General features: G+C 37.1%; 1 protein-coding gene across 2 annotated transcripts in view; it reads right to left on the reverse strand.

The window, feature by feature from the left end:
- Positions 1–1,394: 1,394 nt before the first annotated feature.
- Positions 1,395–21,790, reverse strand: part of LOC306870133 (putative global transcription activator SNF2L2) — a 59,060-nt gene continuing 38,664 nt past the window's right edge. For both annotated transcript variants that reach the window (XM_079417218.1, XM_079417219.1), the window contains exons 29-34: positions 15,265–15,482; positions 6,255–6,360; positions 5,799–5,900; positions 4,884–5,007; positions 2,937–3,073; positions 1,395–2,315 (exon numbers count right to left, since the gene is read on the reverse strand). In XM_079417218.1, the coding sequence (XP_079273344.1) occupies positions 2,280–2,315; positions 2,937–3,073; positions 4,884–5,007; positions 5,799–5,900; positions 6,255–6,360; positions 15,265–15,482 (723 nt within the window). In that variant the 3' untranslated portion in view covers positions 1,395–2,279. The remainder of the gene's footprint in view (positions 2,316–2,936; positions 3,074–4,883; positions 5,008–5,798; positions 5,901–6,254; positions 6,361–15,264; positions 15,483–21,790) is intronic.

The raw sequence follows: 21,790 nt of genomic DNA on the forward strand, positions 1-21,790 counted from the left end.
CTATTTATATGTAAAACAGTAGTCTAAATACATTTATTATAAATGCACAAACGCTAGCCCCACATTTCTGCCACAATACCATGATGCAGTTAGTGTTACTACAGTAAATCCATAGTAAATGATGACGATTTGTAGATTGAAAAGCCTTCTGACTGTATCGTGTTCTCACAGTTTTATCTGGATTTAAACTATTTCAGTTGACTGATATCGACTGATACTAGTTTATACCAGTCATGTGTTCTTCGCTGAATTCAAGCGCTTCTCACTGGATCTCACAGCGCTGTTTAGTGGTTGCGTGATCGGTGAGTAAACACATCTGCTCTAATCAGCTTGATCTGCGTGTGTTCAAATGAGTAGCGCTGTTTTGTTCCGCTTTTGCCGCATACACATTAAATTGAATATTTATCGAACTTATTTTTTCGAGAAAATTTTATCACTATATAATTATAGGTATCGTTTTATTAACTATATTCGCCCAGCCCTACCTCAAAGTATATCTGCTCCTGCGCCCCCGTTGTGAACTCTGGCTCTGGCGCCCCCTAGGTTGGGAACCACTGGTGTAGAGGCTATGTAATTGCATATACATTGTTGTGATTAATTGTGGCTTGGAATAATAATGTAGTTGTAAAAGTAGTTGCCTGCTGAAATTGAAGTCTTTGTGACTAGATGGACACTGTGAGTTTATCTTAACTATACACGTTAGATGTGAGCCACTCAACCGGAGGGAATCCTGTCAGATTGTCCATCCTTTGAGTAAAATTGTAGGCTACTCTCTCCCAGGATCAGGAAACAGTCCTTCGTAAAATGCGCTGCACACACTCGAATATTTGCGTTGTACTGTTCTGGAACAGTGATGTAAATATAACTTAACCACTGATTTTTAGTTGTGTACTCATTTGGAAGAATTCCTGTAGTGCGTCCTTGATTTATACACAACGCAGAAAACACACCACTACACTGGCACATCATGACTGGTACACAAGGATTAATTTCACATGGCTATTAGAAGAGGAGCATATGTGTGAAATATGTGTAAATACATCAATTAAGTCAATTATTTCATGAAGACAATCGGTATGACATTACACTAAAATAAGAAACAGACCAACAAGCGAAGGTTCATCATTGGCAATGTTTACTTGGTGCTAGGAGCTACAACCACAAAGACAGTGTGCAAGGAGGATAAAGATTATGACACTTTAGGAATTACAAAGCACAAGCACGTACAAAAGAGATAAGAATTGACCAATGGCACACAGGAGAACAGATCAAAAAGATATGTTTGAGTACATATGAAAGCAATAACATTCAAGATTTTTTTTTATATTTCTACCAATACAGTATAAGAGCAAAGACTCATTTTAAAAACAACCCATTCCTTAATAACACTGTTATTGTTTTTTTCAATGAAAATAGAAAAATATCCATAGACGAAAAAGGTAGCCAATCTGAGCTGGTTTATAGTCTGACATACAATACACTGTTGATATATCGAAATACTGTGAGACACTCTTCTTCACTTTTTTTTTTTAAGGAAAGTGATCAAATGACACTGCAACCAACAAATGTGTATATGTCCTTGGAAAAAGCGGCAAGTCAGACTGAAGTATCAAAACCAATGAATGAAAGACATCTATGGATATGACAGAAAGCTCATCAAAATCTTATTTCACAAAGCATCGCAACGGTACAGGGCTGATTAGCGCTCTCACATTTATAATCTCTGCTGGCTTTTGTGCTGCATGCAATACAATATAGACGTTGCTATAATATATGATCTAATCTAGACATTACAAAATGCTCATGTAATGAGGACTTCACTTGAAGTAACACTTGAATACTTTATGATATGCTTTGTAAATTTGAAACAAATTGTTTAACCAAGGGTTAGGTTTTAAAAAAAGGTTTGAATAGCTTATAAATGACATTCTTTGATGCAAATCAAACATATTTTGATTGATTTTTAAACTGCATACATGTAGATTATGTACAAGCATACAGAAATCATCTCTAAAATACCTCACTGCATGTAGGGAAATTTCTGAATAACCGTAAGCTATTGAAGGTGCAAAAAATGTGTTTCCTCACTGTAGATTATTCCTCAGTCGGCTACATCCAAAACAGAATGATAGAGCAAAGTGTTTAAACATACAATAAAATAAAACAGAGAAAAATAATCAATTTTAGCAAGCACAGAATACTTGAGCTGGGTGAGGAAAGACAATAAAAGAAGCAAATAAACGTGTGAAGGGAATGCTGATGATCAGCTCAACTCCTCCTCACTCATCGTCGCTGTGGCTCCCCTCTGACTGCTCCTGAAAACAAACACACTGCAACATTACACACACATGCGGGCCACAGATCGCCCCGTGGCAGAGCTGCAGCGACCTGCATCACACCCCCTCCCCACGTCACACCTAACTGATCGCTGCTCCGCAGAGGCTCATTATTCGTGGACTGAGCTGGTTACTGAATGCACCTCCTTATTTCTGGATAATGAGGCAATATTAACACTGACTTTATCACAATAGAAAGAAAGCGCATGAGAGACAGACTTACATTTTCCTCTTGAACTGCAGCGGGTGGGATAAAGAGAGGAATTAAAGGTAAGTTTAAGGGCACAGTATATCCTTTTTTCGATAAACGATTCCCTCAGGGAACTGCATAACATCTCAAACGCCTCTTAGAAGATTAAAGATAAGGACATGTGGCTAGGTATCTATAATTCTCTTTGTATAGTTTTTAGAGGCTGTCTGCGGGCTACATTTTGAGTGGAAGCACCTCTTTGCAGGTTAGCCATCCCCCATAGGTGCTTTCAATCAAAATGTCAATGCACCTACAGATTTTGATTACAAGATGTCTAATTAAGCTAAATGTCAACGAGCTAAACAGACTGTATCAATGACAGGTCTAACTGAGAGGAATAGTGGACTTACGTTCTCCTCCTGTTCTTCCTCGCTGTCATCGTCACTGACCACGGGCTTGACCTTTCCACGACTTGGTCTCTTCTTGCCTTTGTCCTGACATCTCTCGTCCCGTTTACTCAGCTTAATTTTCACCTTCACTGATTTAGCTTGGATTAAAAAAATAAATGTAATTTATATAAAAAAACAACTCTACAACAAAGAAGAGATGCAAATACAAATTAGTTTATAGAAATGGTCATTTTACTGGATTACACTGAGAATTTGAGAACCCATATTGTTTAAAATTTTACTCGCATCTATTAAAAGCCCATCTTTTCAAATGTCACATACATCTTTCTTTTTCTCAAAGTACTTTGCTGTTAACTTGTTTGCTTAATCAAATGTAAACTGAATACTAAACATTAAAGACATCATGAAATCATTAGGGCCACATTTACTAACAGCTTGCACTAATGAAAACCGTCTTTTAGTATTAAAAGAGTACTGTCAGGATTTACTAAAGATGCTCAGTGAAGAATTAGCGCTTAAAAGGCATGGATAGCTATTTTTGCGCCTGACCTTATTTAATATGCATTTGTAGAGTTTCCCTTTCAGACGCAAAAGTTATGGGAAGAGAGTATTAAAATGAATCACGCAATGCAATTTACTAATGTTTGCGCGCATCAAATTACTGGTTTTTGAGCCATTATTTAACGCCCAAAAAATCATGTCTTAAAGCAGGTAGTAATTTGCGATGCTCTTGGTTGATTGCGCTGGTCATTATGGAAATGATCTGGCTGCGTCTGAGTTCTTTAATGTGTGCATTGTTAGTAAATCACCCACAGAATTTTCCCCTGCCATCGGCGCTTTAATGGAATTGCGCTCTAACGCTAATTTGCCCCGTTTAGTAAATCTGGCCCTTAGTGTTTTGTAGTTTTTAGTTTATCAGCTATAAGAACCTGAATATGCTAGTGTACTCAATAACAAGAAATGACAAAATTCATTTTTAGTAGACATACATATTACAAATTTAATATCTCAAAAATACAAATGATTTATCTTGCATTGCATTTTTGACCAATCAGACAATCTTAATTGAGAATGTCCCTCCCCCAATACCACTTGTTATTGACTAGCAAGTAGAAATCATGTTCACAGATTTGATGTAACCAAAGCCTTAAGCCGCCTTTATTTGACATTCGCATACAGTTGTCACATTTCGTGATGATAGAGCATTATTTCACCCATACATTGGCATTTTATTTCCAGAAAAGTTTATTTAAACATTAAAGTAGACACTTTACGGTAACACTTTAGAATAGGGAACACTTATTCACTATTAACTACGATTTTTATGTATTGGGTAGGATTAGGGATGTAGAATAAGGCATTAATATGTGTTTAATTACTACTAATAAATGGCTAATATTCTAGTAATATGCTTGCTAATAAACAACTAGTTAAGAGACCCTAAAATAAAGTTTATTTGCATTTAATACGCTTTAGTTGTATGTAAAATCACTTTCGGACATTTTATTTGATGCAGAAAACAAAATGGGACATCTCATCTTTGACCCACTCATTTTTACAAAAAAGTGAAGTTTAAAGGTTAAGAAGATTAAAGATTGTTTTAATGCAAAAAATATTGATAATTCATGCTCATAGTTTTTATTAGAATACATCACATTTGGTCTAGCGATCATGTACTTAGCTCAAATATTTAAACAAATGAAGCTCAAATAGGTTCAGAAAATTTAGATTAGAACTCCACGCAACTTTTGTACTACTTTTGAAAGGAAATTATAGACTTTAGAGATAATGCGGTTTTATGACTATTTGAAAAAAGTGTTGACTTTGATTTGTGCCGTACAAACATCCTACTTTAACAAAAGAAAACTGCACTTAAGAAATTTCTAATCTAGAGCTTTAGTTTCATCAGTATCAGTAAATCGGTCCTTTGTTAATGAAAAATCTTACACTCTTCCTCTGATTCCTCCTCATCATCGTCATCATCATTGCTGTCATCGTCACTCTCCTCCCTAGCAATCTTTTGTCTTGCACTCTTAAATACTGACTGGAGAACAATGGAGTCCTCATAGATCTAAAAAAACAAAAAGGGTGATTTAAAAGCAATAACATGAACAAACAAAGCGCAAACTAATTAAGAAATAAGTCAGCAATTTGCATGTCAATACATTTCTCAACATATTTCAAACCTGGAGAGGTGAAGCAAATAAAATAAAGCATTACCTATCTGCAACACTCAAAGAGTGATGCTATGAACTGTTTAAAGCGTCAGGATAAAAAGTTTATTCTATTTTTTCAGTGGTCTGGACTGCATCTCCAGATTGTGCTCATTTCAGAAAAGATGAAATATTGATTTCAGACACAGACAATGTCTGGTAATATTGGTATCAGTAATCCTGTAATCCCACACACAATACAGCTCCAATGTAAGTACTGTGTAAAGAGATTTGCATAAATACATCTGAAATATAATGTGCAAATCTTATAAAGCTTTACATTAATAAATTAATTACATTATATTATAATGCATGATAGCTATTCTTCAAATACATCAGTGACTATTCAGGTATTTGAACAATAATGACATACTGCTCCGGGTGTGTGTTCACGGTGTGTGTGTGTGTGTGTGTGTGTGTTCACTGCTGTGTGTGTGCACGTTGGATGGGTTAAATGCAGAGCACGAATTCAGAGTATGGGTTACCATACTTGGCAGTATGTCACTTCACTTCACTTAGTATTTGCAAGTATGACAGGCACTTCATGAAATTCATGCAACACAATCACAACAAAATAATGGTGTAGTGCTATGAGGCAATTCTTACTTTAGACAGTAATGGAGGGTGTTCAATCCATTTATTCACTCACCTGAGAGCCCTCTAGATTATAAGTCTGAGCGTTGTGACAAAGCAGCATGACGTCTTTCTCCAGATCGCTCACAATCCTGTACTTGTGGTTACGTACACGCTCCTGCAAGAACAAGAACGCTTGTATCACCAAAACATTGTTCACCTGTAGGGTTCAACTTTAACAACTGAGGAAACTGCCAAATAGAGTTGCAATGGAAAATGAGCCACTAACATCATCAAAGTAATGCGAAAAACACATAAGGTGAGTAAAGTGGCCCATTAGAAGTGTGACGCCTTGCATCAAAAAACAATTCTCTGATGCAGGGTAATGCCGTTATCGGCCAGATGGAGTAATGAGTGTGCCAGTCCGGATTGTACGGTAATGCGTCACAGCAAAACATATAACATGTGATGTTCAGATGTGTGCAGGCTTAAAGGTCACAGTGAAATAAAAGACGTACTGTAACTCACTTACCTTGATCTTCTTGAAGTCCACTGGCTTCCTTATCAATTCATAGTATTCAGGGAGTTCTTTCCTGGAGGGCAGCTGCACAAAGACCTCGCTGAGCTGACGGCCTGATCTGTGATCAGAAGCAGAGATTGAGGGTTAGCCTGATTTCCTCTGACCACACACTGAGAGATAAACTATGCGATCAGCCTGGGACATTATCACCATATTGGGGCTCTACTGACCATTAACCCTCAAGCTCACTCCAAGCCAACAGGAGACAGCACAAGTCTAAATCCAGGACAACAGGAAATGGTATAAAGGTCTCCAGAAGCAATATATCTGTCTGTAACTGTTACTCTAAATATTCACAGCGCAGGCGATTCATTACACATTCAGCGATTAAATCAGGGCTCAAACTGGTGCAATTATGGTGTGTCGACCTTCATACACACCTCAAATTATAGTTTTTGCAGCAGATGCATGTTTAGTATTAGTCTCGGGGTGCAGACTACAGCATAATGCTAAACAGATTTCAATGAAGCACGAACTCATAGCATTTAGCTTGGTATAACATTTCTAAATTGGCGGCTCCGCATGTCAACTGTCATTATTATGAAGACATCAATCAACTAAAAAAACTGATGCAAAATTAATTGGAGAAATTCTACTCGATGCACTTATGGGACTAGTTAAATATAAGGTGTACAATTTTATTTTATATATATTAAAATATCTTCTATCTTCACTTAATATGCAAATAGAACCACAAGCAAGCTATTTGTATATTGGGATGTACCAATATTTATATCTGAAACATGTTATTGTCACAGTTATGGCCTGTTTTGGTTTCGTTTTCCCCCGTGTTTGTTCCCGTTTCCTTATTTGGTCATTTCCCTGTCCTTGTTTAGTTTGATTATGATTCCATTCAACTGTGTTTGATTAATTATCTAGTTTCATCCTGTGTATTTAAGTTCCTGTTTGTTCAGTTAGTTTTGGTCTGGTCTACTTTTTACAACCCCTGTGTTCCTGTCTGTCTCAGCCTTGCCTTGTCTTGCTCTTTTGGACTGTTATTTTGAGTTACATCCTCGTCTCCGTGCTCCTCGTTCCTCCCCGCTGTGAGCACCGTGACAGTTATCAGATTTGTATTTTTTTTTTTTTTATCTTATCCAATATTAAAATTTATGCTATTTTGCCCAAATAATCATAACATTATAATTTACATTTTGAAACTGGATTCCAGCCCATTAGTCAATACCAACAAATCCATCATTAAGGTGTTTTAACTTTAAACCACCACTTTCAGTGCTCGATCTTGAAAACAATTTGAAGTTAGGTATGTCTTGATGTTTATTACAAACACGTAGCTGGAGTCGTGCATTTATCAGCTGGTAAAGACTCTTGGTAACACTTTAGAATAGGGAACACATTCACTATTAACTACGATATTTCCCTCAATAAATTCCTAATTTGCTGCTTATTAATAGTTAGTAAGCTAGTTGTTAAGTTTAGGTATTGGGTAGGATTAGGGATGTAGAATAAGGTCATGTAGACTAAGGCATTAATATGTGCTTAATTACTACTAATAAATGGCTAATATTCTAGTAATATGCATGCTAATAAGTAGGGATAAACCGATACCACTTTTTCCAGTACTCGCCCGATACCGATACTTTTATTTTTGGTACTTGCCGATACCGAGTACCGATACTGATATTTTCATTGCATTTGTACATTTTTAAAATATTGGGTACAGAAACCAAAAGTGTATGTATAATGTTAATTGGTTAACTTCATTTATAAAATACAGTCAAACCAAAATTTATTCAAACACCTTTAAAATTTCTCACATTATCACGGTTTATTCGCTATAGTTTAGAAAATGGTAATAAAATATGACAAGAACTCAAAGTAAAACTGTGTCTGAAGAAATTCAGCTTGATAATGTCATATAACTTTGATAGAAAGGTACATAATGGATTACAATCAACCAAAAATTATTCAGACAGCTGTTAGTATGACAATATTTACACAACTATCAATACTCTGTCGAGCCACCCTTAGCCTTAATGACAGCCTGTAGTCTCCTGGGCATGCTGTAAAACAGGTTCATGCAAACCTGAACTTCAGTTTTTTTTTCCCAGACTCGGTCTGAAGAATTTTTTGTCCCAAATGTGTATCAATTTTACTGGTAGTCCACTGTATGAAGAATTTTTGGTTATAATATGTCACAGTTTACTTTATTTTGATTTGACTGTATAATATCTTCGGTTATTTTCACACTTAATTATGCCCATTAAAATGTATTTTACAAGTTTTTGTTACTTTCACTGTTAATTTTTTTGCTCTATGGTACATCATCTTTAATTTAATAGCACTAGAGCTGCTCCATTGCAGCGGCTCAGTACTGTGATTACGCATTTTGCTGTAATAATGCAGGTAACCACTCGTTATAAATCTCCTAACTGTGATATTTTCAGAAATAAAAGTAGCTTTTTTTCATCTGAAACGTGCTGCAATTTATATTCCAAAGCCACTCATATAATGCATAATCACTCATGAAGCAAGAAAAACACGCGCAACGTGCGCACGTATTTGTACTGGTGCACAATGAGAGGGACAAGTACAGAACATAGCGCATAGGCTGTTAGTTTCACTTTCGCCAGAATGTCGTGTATGCTTAAGGTTGAAAATAAATGATGGTTTATAGTGAATACCCCTATAAATTGTTTTATATTTACGATTTAATTTTAAGCCAAATGATGCGTGTGCCAAGTGAGCGAACATCAATATAGATCACAAAACAGAAGTGCGCGCACACTCTCTCTCTCTCCCTCCCTCCCTACCATTAAGTAACTCGTGTATTGTTTTACTTACTTGCTCTTGACATATCCGACCGAACTACAAACTATCCAGTGATGTCTGTGAGAAAGGGATATTCACTCGACGAGCTTGCGCTTCTGCGTGCTCAAACCACTCAGCGTGCTTTGCTTAGCCCATCAGCTCGCGCACATCAGCTATACACGCGTCAATACTGAATGTTTAACATTAATTTCATTGCATGCATATACTTTGTAGACATCCTTCATCTCTAATAACTCCATTCTGCTGTCTGTTCTGTTGTCTGTATTTCTTTCTCTGAATATGGCACTTGTCACATGCTGTGTGGTATCGGCATTTGGTATCGGGGCATTTTAATGAGTACGAGCACAGGAGCTCAGTATCGGGCCCGATACCGATACCAGTATCGGTGCATCCCTACTAATAAGCAACTAGTTAAGAGACCCTAAAATAAAGTGTTACCAGACTCTTATTTTGACAGCACCCATTCACTGCAGAGGAATGGTAAACAAGTAATGCAATGCTAATTTTCTCCAACCAATGGCCTTGATTCTCCGTTCATGCAACCTGTTTGAAAACAGTCATTGCTGCGCTAGTGACAGAAATTACACTTCGACTTAATACCAGCTGAAACCATTTTCAACTCTCTTGTTTGGGATTAGCCAAGAGAGTGTGGCACTCAGACTGGGTTTCTTGGACAAATGCAGCTATGCTTAGTTTTCATTTTATGACTCATCAAGTTCCACAGCATCATAAATTTGAAATAATTGTCAAGAATGTCTGTTTCAGAGATGCTTAAATACTACCTTACTGGCATTTCTAGATGTTTTGGGCTTAAATATGGGCTAGATTGGAGAGATATGTCTATCATGTAAAATTACTGCCATGTTCAGAGAGCAAAATTATTATTCCACAACTGATATGTGCTTTTAACTAGAAGGTTGTCATGGGGACCACCAAAAGATATCAATCAGATGAATTGCCTTCAATTTGTGGGACTGCAGCTTAATTGGGTGACATGTCCAGCTACGTTTTTTTTCCTGACAAGAGGCACCCGTGTAATTCCAAATCCTCCACTCGAAATCAAACCATGGTGAGTGTGACAAGACTTTCTCAGCTGCACCACAATTTGAATGCCACTCTGAAGCCGATTTGAAATTATCAAAGGGCATGACAGGCAATATACCATTACCCAACATCCCAGTGCATTACGAGTGTGACATTCAGCCAGCTACAAATAAGAACACTAGGGATGCACGATATATCGGCTACTAGGGGTGGGAGAAAAAAAAAAAACGATTCACCTAACTATTGCGATTCTTTTTAAAACGATTTAATAATCGATTGGTTTACCTCAGAATCGTTTTCTTAAGAGGTGGTGGGGAGAAGTTAGCGCTTTGTAATTCCAACAGAGGGCAAAATGTTTAGGTGTGTTTGACTTGAAGCAGCACCGTGCAGATGATCAATGTATGACATCAAAGTAACATAGCACTTTATTTTATTTCAGAAAGTGTTTTTTCTGCTCATTTTGTTGAACATTTGACTATTATATTCACGTGCAAGCTCATGGTTCAAGGTACTTTAAATATACACTGTATGTGTTTGTTCCTGAAATAAAGTTCAGAAAGATGTGATGCATTGTTTTTGTTAATATGACTCATCATATACAGCCTTTTAAGGGTATAACTATATTCAACTATTTTCCATTGTCTAGTCTTTAATAAGCAAAAAAAAAAAAAAAAAAAAAAAAAAATCACAAATTGTAATATCAAATTGCAATAGTGACTGCTAAGATGTGTATTTTTTTTTATTGTGACAGTCTGTATATTAAGTGTATCATTCAACTTTTTCCCATGGTCTAGAGCAGGGATCCTCAAATCTGGCCCACTCCTGCAGAGTTTAGCTCTAACCCTAAACACACCTGAGCATGCCTGAGTCTTCAAGATCATTAGAAATTCACAGCTAGGTGAGTTTGATCAGGGTTGGAGCTAAACTCTGCAGCAGATCGGCCCTCCAGGGAAAGATTTGAGGAACCCTGGTCAAAAAAAACTTTGAGTTTATTGAACTTAACCAAGGTTCAGTGGATGATCCTCGAACACTTCGGAATGCAGTTAAAGGATTTATAAGGAATAACTCAATTTCATATGCCTCTTTCCTTCAGAAAACCCGACACAAAAAGATAGTTGAACTGGAATCACAGCTCCAGAATCTGACTAGAGATGATCAGCGTTGTTTCTCAGACAATAAACTCAGTAAAGTCATGGTGGTTTGGTCCGAACTCAATTCATTACTGAGATCCAGGGCAGAATTCCTGATCCAAAGATCCAGGCAGAATTATTATTTTCAAGCGAGTAGACCAAGCCACCTTTAGCCCTAAGATTATGCAAGAGTGAAAAGTTTGCTAATATTTCAGCAGTGAAATCCCAATATGGGCTCATTATGACAGACCCAAAAGACATTAATATTGACTTTCTTTTTACTCTAACCTCTATACTACTTCTGCTGATGGTGACCCTGACTCTTTTGCATCTTTTCTGTCCAACCTTGCTTTACCTAGGCTGTCAGATTCGGATTCGGAATACCTGGCTGAACCCATCTCTCTTCAGGAGCTGGAGTCAGCAATTCGATCTATGAACAAGGGGAAATCCCCAGGCATAGATGGCATTCCAATCGAATTGCATGCTATTTTTTGGTCGGATTTAGGCCCCTTCATCAACATTGAAAATTTGGCCGATATATTAAAGCCGATAAATAATGCTTTATTTCCCGCAGAGGCACTTCAGATGCGCACTGTTCACCATGATGGTTTTTAATTACTTGAAATATTATTGGGATCACTTCGAAAATGAAAATACAGAGAAGTGCAACATGTGCAGGGCAAGTCTGTCATATTATAATGAGAACATTACTGTTAAATAATTAATGGAACCTTTGTGCGCCCATGTTTTAGCGTGTTGTTACGGGAAGACAGCATCCACAACAGAGCTACACATTCATGACTAGCACAGTTAAGTTCGCTTGTGCATTTGCAGTCTTTCGTGCAATTGTAGGTTGTAATATTGCGTTTATTTTATGCATATATATCTGATTTATCTCATAGGCCTATAGAATTTGTTTGGTTAAGCTAATAGAGCATTAATACAACGCTTTAGTGATCATGTTTAGCTCAGCGCATGCAGCTCAAACAACAGCGCACACCATTAATAACTATATGATTGGGACTATCATATATATAATATTATAATGAGAACTCTATTATAATAAACAATTGTGAATTCTTTGGCTTAATTTGTCGTGTTTCAGCACGTTGTTAAGAGAAGAGCCAAGAGAGCGTCACATCTTATTAGAGCATAATGTTTCAAGATAACTTGTGCATTTGCATCTTTTTGTGCATATATAAGTTATAATATTATGTTTATGTTGTATAAATAAGTTCTTCAGTTTACCGGTGTTCATTCAGCTCTTCAGCGGCGCACACAGATAAACTGCATGCTGCTATTTCAAACAGTGGTACTAATTTAAGATACTCATTTTTCAAAATCATTGATACACTCTAAACAAAATGGTGCTATGTGGCACTAAAAGTGGTTCTTGGCTCGTAATCATTGGAGAACCACTTTTGGTGCTATATAGCACCATATCTTTAAAAGTGCTATACAGCACCTTTGTCAAATGGTGCTATGTAGATCCATAAGAGGTGCCATATTGCATTGTATTTCTTCAACAAAAATGGTGCTAAAAAGCACCAACAGTGGTTATTAGGCTCGTAAAGAATCTTTAAAGGGGCTTAACAGGTTCTTTGTATGGCAGTGGTGCTATATAGCACCTTAATCACGCCAAAGAACCGCTGAAGAACCATACAGGAGCTTAACAGGTTCTGTATATGGTAGCGGTGCTATATAGACCCTCAGTCATGCCAAAGGACCGCTGAAGAACCACTGAAGCACCAAGATTAGGTGCTATACAGCACCAAAAGTGGTTCCCCTATGATTACGAGCCAAAGAACCAATTTTAGTGCTATAGTAATATAGTCTATATTATTAATAATAACCACCACTTTTATTTTTATCTTATTTTCATCAACAACATGGTTTAATTCAAATAATTTAATTGTCGGTGTGGAGGCTATTCCGTTTAATTTATCCATGGCACATGATTTTAGATTTTATTTTTATTTATTTTTTTACATGCATGTTGTCCAGTGACTTGTTTGCATTATTTAAGCATTGTTTTATTTATTTGTAAGGCTGCTTTATGTTTGATTTATGTTGAAGTGTTTAATGCTTTTAATGGTGAGACTTTTTTTGTAATCACGCTCAAAAATCATGTAAAAATTTGGATTTAGATTTATCGGCCAACATATTTTTCTTATCGGTGCATCCCTAAAAAACACTGACTAATCAACAAAACCATCTGATTAAATTAAGCTTATTAATTGCCAATAAATCAGTTCCATTGCAAATGTATTCAAGTTAATCATCTGAGCAGTGAGGGAGAACTAACTAGAGCTGGAACTGTAAAGTCACATCCCCCATCATGTCACATCCCTGACACAGTTGCACAGCTGCGTACACATGCATGCATACGAGAAATGATTCACGCACTCAGCTTGAAAAACGTGGACTCAACGAACACAGGCATAGGAGATTTTCACTATTAAAAAAAGTTTACGGTGGTTGGAAATACTCTGACAGTGTGTTAAAGTACAAAAATGGCCAATGACCATCCTTCAGTTTTACAGACAGGGTCTGATGCAAGATGTCTATGCTAACTGAGAAAACCTGACATATAACCTTGACCAATGTAATTGTAAACTAATGATGCTAAGTACTGTACTGTATGCTGAACAAACACTACATATTGTCATTTGAAGTATATAATTGTCCATAGAAATGATCAAAAGTGCTTATATTATCATTGTTATTGCAATAATACATTTTCACATGTAGAATTTTTGATGTTAACTCATTAAACACTGAAATAAAACATAAGAATTTGTTCTAAAAATAAAAATCTTCTATTATACATACTGTAATTGCACTGATATACAATTTTTTTAAAAAGAGAAGATATTTATATATATATAAAAGATATTTATAGATATTTAGACATTTGATAGATATTTATAATGTTACAAAGATTTCCATTCCAAAGAAATTCTGCTATTTTGTTCTATTCATCAAAAAATCCTGAAAAAGTATAATGGTTTCCACAAAAATATGAATCACTACAATCATTTTTAATACAGTAATAAAGTTTTTTTTTTTTTTTTTTTACAGATTTGTAAATTTTACCAAATCAGCTTATCAGAATGATTTCTGAAGGATCATGTAACACTGACTGAAGAAAATTCAGCTTTGCCATCACAGGAATAAATGACATTTTAAAATATATTAAAATACAAAACAGTTGTTATAAACTGTAATACATATTTTAAAAGTATTACTGTTTTACTGTATTTTTCATCAAATAAATACAGGCTTGGTAAGCATAAGAGACTTCTTTCAACAATATTTACCAAAATTTTACTGACCTTAAACTTTTGAATGATAGTTTACATACAAGTAATTGCATTCATAGTGGAAAATACCATAACTTTTTCAAGTAAATTTATTTAAATCAATAAATTATAAATAGCTCTGTGAATGTGCTTTTAAATTCTGAATGCACATTTTGCAATTTTAATGTTAACAATTGATCGATTTTAATTTGAAATGACGAATGGCAATACACTTTTTTTAAAACAGGAATATCTTCATTTTCAATGGTTAATAGTTATCAACAGAAAGGACCAATATAACTGTAAAACACCATGCGGGATTTTGTTAGCCTGCTGCAATTAGATTTTACAATGCCTATATCCTTCATGACTGCTCTCACATTACTTTACCTTACATTACTTCTGGTTGTTACCCCAGTCAAGAGTCATTCTACATGGAATAGTATTGAATACATTAACAGTGCCTGTCAACATACTATTTGTCTATCTCCACATTACGAATTCCTGGAAAAGTTGAGAACAGCGTGTTCAGCACAAAGCCACTTAGAGTTCAACGGTATATAATTACATTCCAGATATTCCAGGTCACTTCCACTACACATAAGCAGCCAGTTCAAAGAGTCACCTGTAACAAAACAGTGAGTTGAGGAATGAACTGGCAGAATGAGCCATTCGTGGAAATTTAACAGCACTTACGCATCTCTGTAATTGATGACTGTATCAACGATAGCATTCATCTGTTTTGTAAGTTTTGGTGGATTTGGGGAGAGCTTGTCTGCTGGAGGACGTCCTCTTCTTTTCTTGGCCTTGTCTGCGTCCTCACGCCTCATGTCTTTGTCCACGTGTCTCCTACGCTTGCGTCTCTTCAGCCGTATTTCCTCCTCAATTTCCTCCAGGTTGCCATCCTCTACAGCCTGCCAGTCAAGTTCAACAGTTAAAGTTATGTAATGACATGAAGATACAATTTCAAGATAAATACTGATAAACAAGTAAAGAAGATACAATTGTTGATTGCTAGATTATATTTATGCTCTACTGGCAATTCGCATTTAGAAGTATGTGATTATTTCAATATATATTTGATCCACCAAAGACAATTTGGCCAAGCACATAGCCTCTTCATCTACATAACAAGCTACATCAAATACATGCCAAACAGAAAAAAATGCCATAGTTGTGATTCTACAAATGCAAATTTTACTGATGAGGCTTCTCTGTATGACAGTGAAAATTTGATTTGAGGACTTCACCTTCCTATAGACAGCCCTAAAATCCATGCCCATTACCATAAACTACATCTAGATATGAAAGAAACTACTGACTTCATAGAAACTGACTATGGGCCCTGATTATGGAGCCGTTTGGACTTTTATCAGTCTCACAATCTGACATGATTGAGATCAGCATTTATGCAGAATTGCTCTTAATTAAATACATCTTTCTGGCATCTCTTCTACATCCTGCCCTTCCTTTTGTTACACATATGGATATAGAAGTATTCTCTCAAATCTTTTAGTCTCTTCCGAACACATTTAGCATGAATAGTTATTCACCTTCAGTGAACGTACTGCATGGTTCACTGCATTTGTGCTGTTGAGTTTGGCCTAATGCCTGCCTGTGTTGTAAAGCAGAAGTATACAAGTGATCCTGCTGGGATATGTTTGCACAGTAGGACTTTAAATCTCAGAATAGACCCAAAAACATTTGTAATTCCACTACCGAATGAGTAAGACTTTGGCGAAGCCGAAGAAATCCACAGTAAAACCAACAACTTCAAGAGACGAATCCACTCTTTTTGAAAAGAAAGAAATATATATCCGTCTTTGTTTTTAGTGTTTCTGTAAGATTTGCTGTAAAACTCAAAGGTCGGTTAACATTATACGGAGGGCTTGATTCTCAGAGCAAAGTAAAATCAACACACCTGTTATGCAGCTGAGCCCTCATTTGAGCATAATGTGAACACACAGAGCCAGAAATGAACAATGAACAAACAAATAGACCTTAAAGAGTATCTGCTTTTGAAACCAAAACTCGCACATGACAACAAATTAATGTGAGAGTTTCAGTGGTGCAATTATGATTTTGAATCTCTACCAAGATGTTATGAAAGAGGGTCCAGGTCTATATGCAACCTAACAGTGCATATTTGGATGAATTCCCAAATCAAATCAATAACTAAAACCAACAGTTTTATTGTCATTAAAACATAGCATGCCACAGGAAAAAGTATCAAGTGCATTCACTACAAATATATCTAAATTCATATAATTTTGGTTTAACTTCTGCATAATGACTATGTAATTTCAGTGCTTATTTCCATTATGAGAGTGGAATAGCCTATTTAATGTAAATGTATATATAGACATGAAAACAGTTTAAAATTGTTTACTTCATTAATTTTCTTACTCCTGGAAAAAGAGTTTGTAACCATTGCAAGCAAATTCAAATGCTAATGTCCTGTTTTAAGACACATAAACGATGCCTTCATCCACTTAGTTATATTACCTTAACATCTGAAATACAATCCAATGTACCGTACCATAACTTTGGGGTATATAAGTTTTTTGTTGTTTTTTTGGAAAGCAATTCCTACTTCTATTACAATGATGCATTTATCTGATTAAAAGTGACAGTAAAGACATTTATAATGTTTCAAAAGATTTCTATTTCAAATAAATAGAAATAAAATGCTGCCCTTTTCATTTCAGAAACATGAACAAATTCATCAGTTTCCACAAAGATATTGAGAATCACAACTGTTTTCAACATTGATAATAAATGTTTCTTGAGCATAGAATTAGCATATTAGAATGATTTCTGAAGGATCACTGAAGTGACACTGAAGACTGGAGTAATGACAGCTTTGCATTACAGGAATACATTTTATTATTATATATCAAATAGAAAATTATTGTAAATAGTTTTATTGTACACTGCTCAAAAAAATTAAGGAACATTTTTTAATCAGAGTATAGCATCAAGTCAATTAAACTCCTGGGATACTGATCTGGTCAGTTAAGTAGCAGAGGGGGTTGTTAATCAGTTTCAGCTGCTTTGGTGTTAATGAAATTAACAACAGGTGCACTAGATGGGCAACAATGAGACGACCCCCTAATCAGGAATGGTTTTACAGGTGGAGGCCACTGACATTTTTTTCCCTACTCTTCTTTTCTGACTGTTTTTCACTAGTTTTGGCTAGGGTCAGTGTCACTACTGGTAGCATGAGGCGATACCTGGACCCTACAGAGGTTGCACAGGCAGTCCAACTCCTCCAGGATTTCACAACAATGCATGTCATTGCCAGATAATTTGCTGTGTCTCCCAGCATGTCTCAAGAGCATGGAGGACATTCCAGGAGACAGGCAGTTACTCTAGAAGAGCTGGACAGGGCCGTAGAAGGTCTTTAACCCATCAGCAGGACCAGTGTCTGCTCCTTTGTGCAAGGAGGAACAGGATGAGCACTACCAGAGCCCTACAAAATGACCTCCATCAGGCCACTGGTGTGAATGTCTCTGACCAAACAATCAAAAACAGATTTCATGAGGGTGGACTGAGGGCCCGACGTCCTCTAGTGGGCCTTGTGCTCATTGCCTGGCACCATGGAGCTCGATTGGCATTTGCCATTGAACACCAGAATTGGCAGGTCCGCCACTGGCGCCCTGTGCTTTTCACAGATGAGAGCAGGTTCGCCCTGAGCACATGTGACAGACGTGAAAGGGTTTGCAGAAGCCGTGGCGAACGTTATGCTGCCTGTAACATTGTTATGGATGGGAGGCCATATCCATGGAGGGATGCACAGACCTACAGGCTAGACAATGGCACCCTGACTGCCTTTAGGTATCGGGAAGAAATCCTTGGACCCATTGTCAGACCCTACGCTGGTGCAGTGGGTCCTGGGTTCCTCCTGATGCACGACAATGCCCGGCCTCATGTAGCGAAAGTATGCAGGCAGTTCCTGGAGAATGAAGGAATTCTACCACTGAATGGCCCCCATGCTCACCTGATCTATATCCAATAGAACACCTCTGGGACATTGTGTCGGTCCATCCAAAGGCGCCAGGTTGCACCTCAGATTGTCCAGGAGCTCAGTGATGCCCTGGTCCAGATCTGGGAGGAAATACCCCAGGACACCATCCGTCATCTCATTAGGAGCATGCCCCGGCGTTATCAGGCATGCATACAAGCACGTGGGGGCCATACAAACTACTGAGTACCATTTTGAGTTGCTGCAATGAAATTTCAGCAAAATGGACTAGCCTGCTGCATAATTGTTTCTTTGAATTCAGCCCCTCTGTAGGTTGATAATTTTCATTTCCATCAAATGATGTGGCATTCTTTTCTTTCCTAACACATTACCCAGTAAATATCAGTATAGACATCTAGCATGATATTTTTCCCCATTGAGATCTTATGCTTTTTCAAAGTGTTCCTTTAATTTTTTTGAGCAGTGTATTTTTCTTCCATTAAATACAGCCTTGGTGAGCATAAGAGACTTCTTTTGACCCTAAACTTTTGAGCAGTAGTGTACATATATTTATGCTCGTCACTTTTACTGTACGTTTATGTAAATCACAAAGAAAAATATTATGCATGCCTTTTAGCACCACATCTATTTTGTGCATTATCCACCAGGTCAGCACAGTGGGTACACATTATCCTTTTAAACGCTGTGTCCGGAGCACTCATGATGCATCCCATGGCTGAGAACCTGGGTTCAAATACTGGCTGTCTGCAGAGAGTTTTAGTAACGCTGAGCCAATAATGGATAACCTCTCCTCCATCACCTCAACCGTTGTCATGGTGAGGTCGCAGCAGTGGGTACCAAACTAATCTGAGGGAAAAGAGCTCAGCAGCTGTGAAAGGAAGTGTGCTCCCGACATCACATGATACTGGGGAAGCAGACTTCAAAATCGTACACCAGAACCGGCGCAAAAATCCCTTTATAAATCCCGGTCAGGGGAAGATTGTGCGTACATGCATCTCCACCCCGTCTCCTCCCAGAGATAACCATACATGTAGCTTACAACGCCTAGTTTTACGATGCGTAACCTCATCTACATATCATTTCTATACATATTCCCATACACGTGACACCATGTTTAACACCGTCAAAGGTACAAGACAATAAGAAAATATTAGTTACGGACTATAAATGCCACTTGTGCCAAACATTAATTTTTATTTCTAAAAATCATCCAATATCCTTATGTTTTAGAATAAATAAATATCTCTCTCTCTCTCTGTAAATTATATAAATAAATATATAAAAACTGAAAATTTATGCAGTTTTGCTGATAATGTGCGCATATTAGCTATTTTTTAGCGGAAACATTTATTGCAGTGTAAGTGCAATTGTCTGACTCGGCTAAAAAAATATTTTCTCATAACATGAGATCTGCAGTTCAGTTTAAAGATGAATTATTGTGCCCCTCAGTAGTACTCATCACTGTCATTAAAACATAGCATGCCACAGGAAAAAGTATCAAGTGCATTCACTACAAATATATCTAAATTCATATAATTTTGGTTTAACTTCTGCATAATGACTATGTAATTTCAGTGCTTATTTCCATTATGAGAGTGGAATAGCCTATTTAATGTAAATGTATATATAGACATGAAAACAGTTTAAAATTGTTTACTTCATTAATTTTCTTACTCCTGGAAAAAGAGTTTGTAAGCATGGGTCAGAGTTTGTGTGCAGGTGCTCAAATTTTCCCGTCAAGTTTGTTTTTATAAATCCCACCTTTTGCGTAGGAAGTGGCGTATGCCTCTTTCTGGGCAGGTTTTAGGTGGACGCAATAGTTATGAGGCACCAGGCCTTGTAGTGCTTACATGGGTCTCATCTTCCTCTTTCTCTTTACCCCAAATGTTTGCTGTTCTGGAAATATGATCTATCTCACGTTTTCATGACCGCTTGGAACTGAGCTTAACGGATGCCAGTGCAGTTCCAAATCTTGCAGCTATATATTAACATTTTGGACAGGAATGTTTTTTATACTGTATGAAAATCTGAGTAGTGCATAAAATCAACGTTTTTTATGCATCAATTTTATCCCTGTACATGGGAAAGGACAAAACAAAGAGAAGAGTGAAATCGCTCAAAGTAACGCACTTCTCCTTTGACTTGCCCACACTCGGCTACAGCATCTCACAGGAGACGCATTACATGAGTTCCAATAAGTTTATTCCCATTAGTAGTTGTGTCAGAGTGCTTATTACCATAAAGTTATCTTTCCTCAACTTTGTTCAGTCACTAGAGACACCCACGTCATCTTAATATCTTCTCAAGTGGCCATTTCACACTGAAAATTAATGACCTGTCAGTGTGAATGATCCCTCTTCAGCAGCAGAAGCGCTATGGGTGACTGACCTCTCTCTTCAAACACACCAATAATGTACATGCAAATACGCCATTTAGATGTTATATCGCACAAGGCAAGAACAGATTTTAGGTTGAAGGCAGACAGAAATTGGCCAGAGTATTTATTTGCTGTAGACTGAAACTTATTCTCTCATACCTCGCAACAGACTTCATTTCCCCAACACAGCTGACTGTTTGCTAAACTCTGTGCAATCAAGCATCAAAATCAATTTGTTGAGCCATTGAGCTGTGCCGATGGGGAGATGCTCCGTCATAATTTCCTGTGTAAAAGCAATCTTGAAGAATGACTTCAAGCATAAGTTACAAAATAAACCATTTCTGTGTGTGGAGACTATCACACGGTAAACATTTACCCACACTTTCATGGTGCATTTTACTCAAAAAAGCTTAGAAAAGGTGAAAAACAGTGAGACACTAAATAAGATTACTTTCAAGGCCCAAATCACCTGTCAATCCACAATAAAAGCAAGGTGGTTCAGATTGCTTTAGTCAAAGTGGTCTTTTTCCACCCCGTAAAACTCACAGACCCCACATTGTTGCTCCGAAAGATCTGATTGCCATATGTCAAACTTCCTTCCCCTCTCAGTATACTTTTACTCCTCAGTAGCTCTCTGTTTACAAGGAACTGGCTCCACATATAATTACCTCCCTCGCTGCTTTACACCTTCAGCCTCTGTGCTCAAATACAGTTTTGCTCGTTACCTTCCAGCCAAATCCTCACCAAAGAACAACCGCAATGCCCTATGGAAACAGTTTCGACCGGAACAATCCACTGCGGTAGCTTTGAAATTGTTTAGGAGGACTGTACTGAGACTGGTTTGTGTAAGAAAATGACAG

This window comes from Barbus barbus (genome assembly GCF_936440315.1).
Source record: "Barbus barbus genome assembly, chromosome: 5".
Lineage (NCBI taxonomy): Eukaryota > Metazoa > Chordata > Actinopteri > Cypriniformes > Cyprinidae > Barbus > Barbus barbus.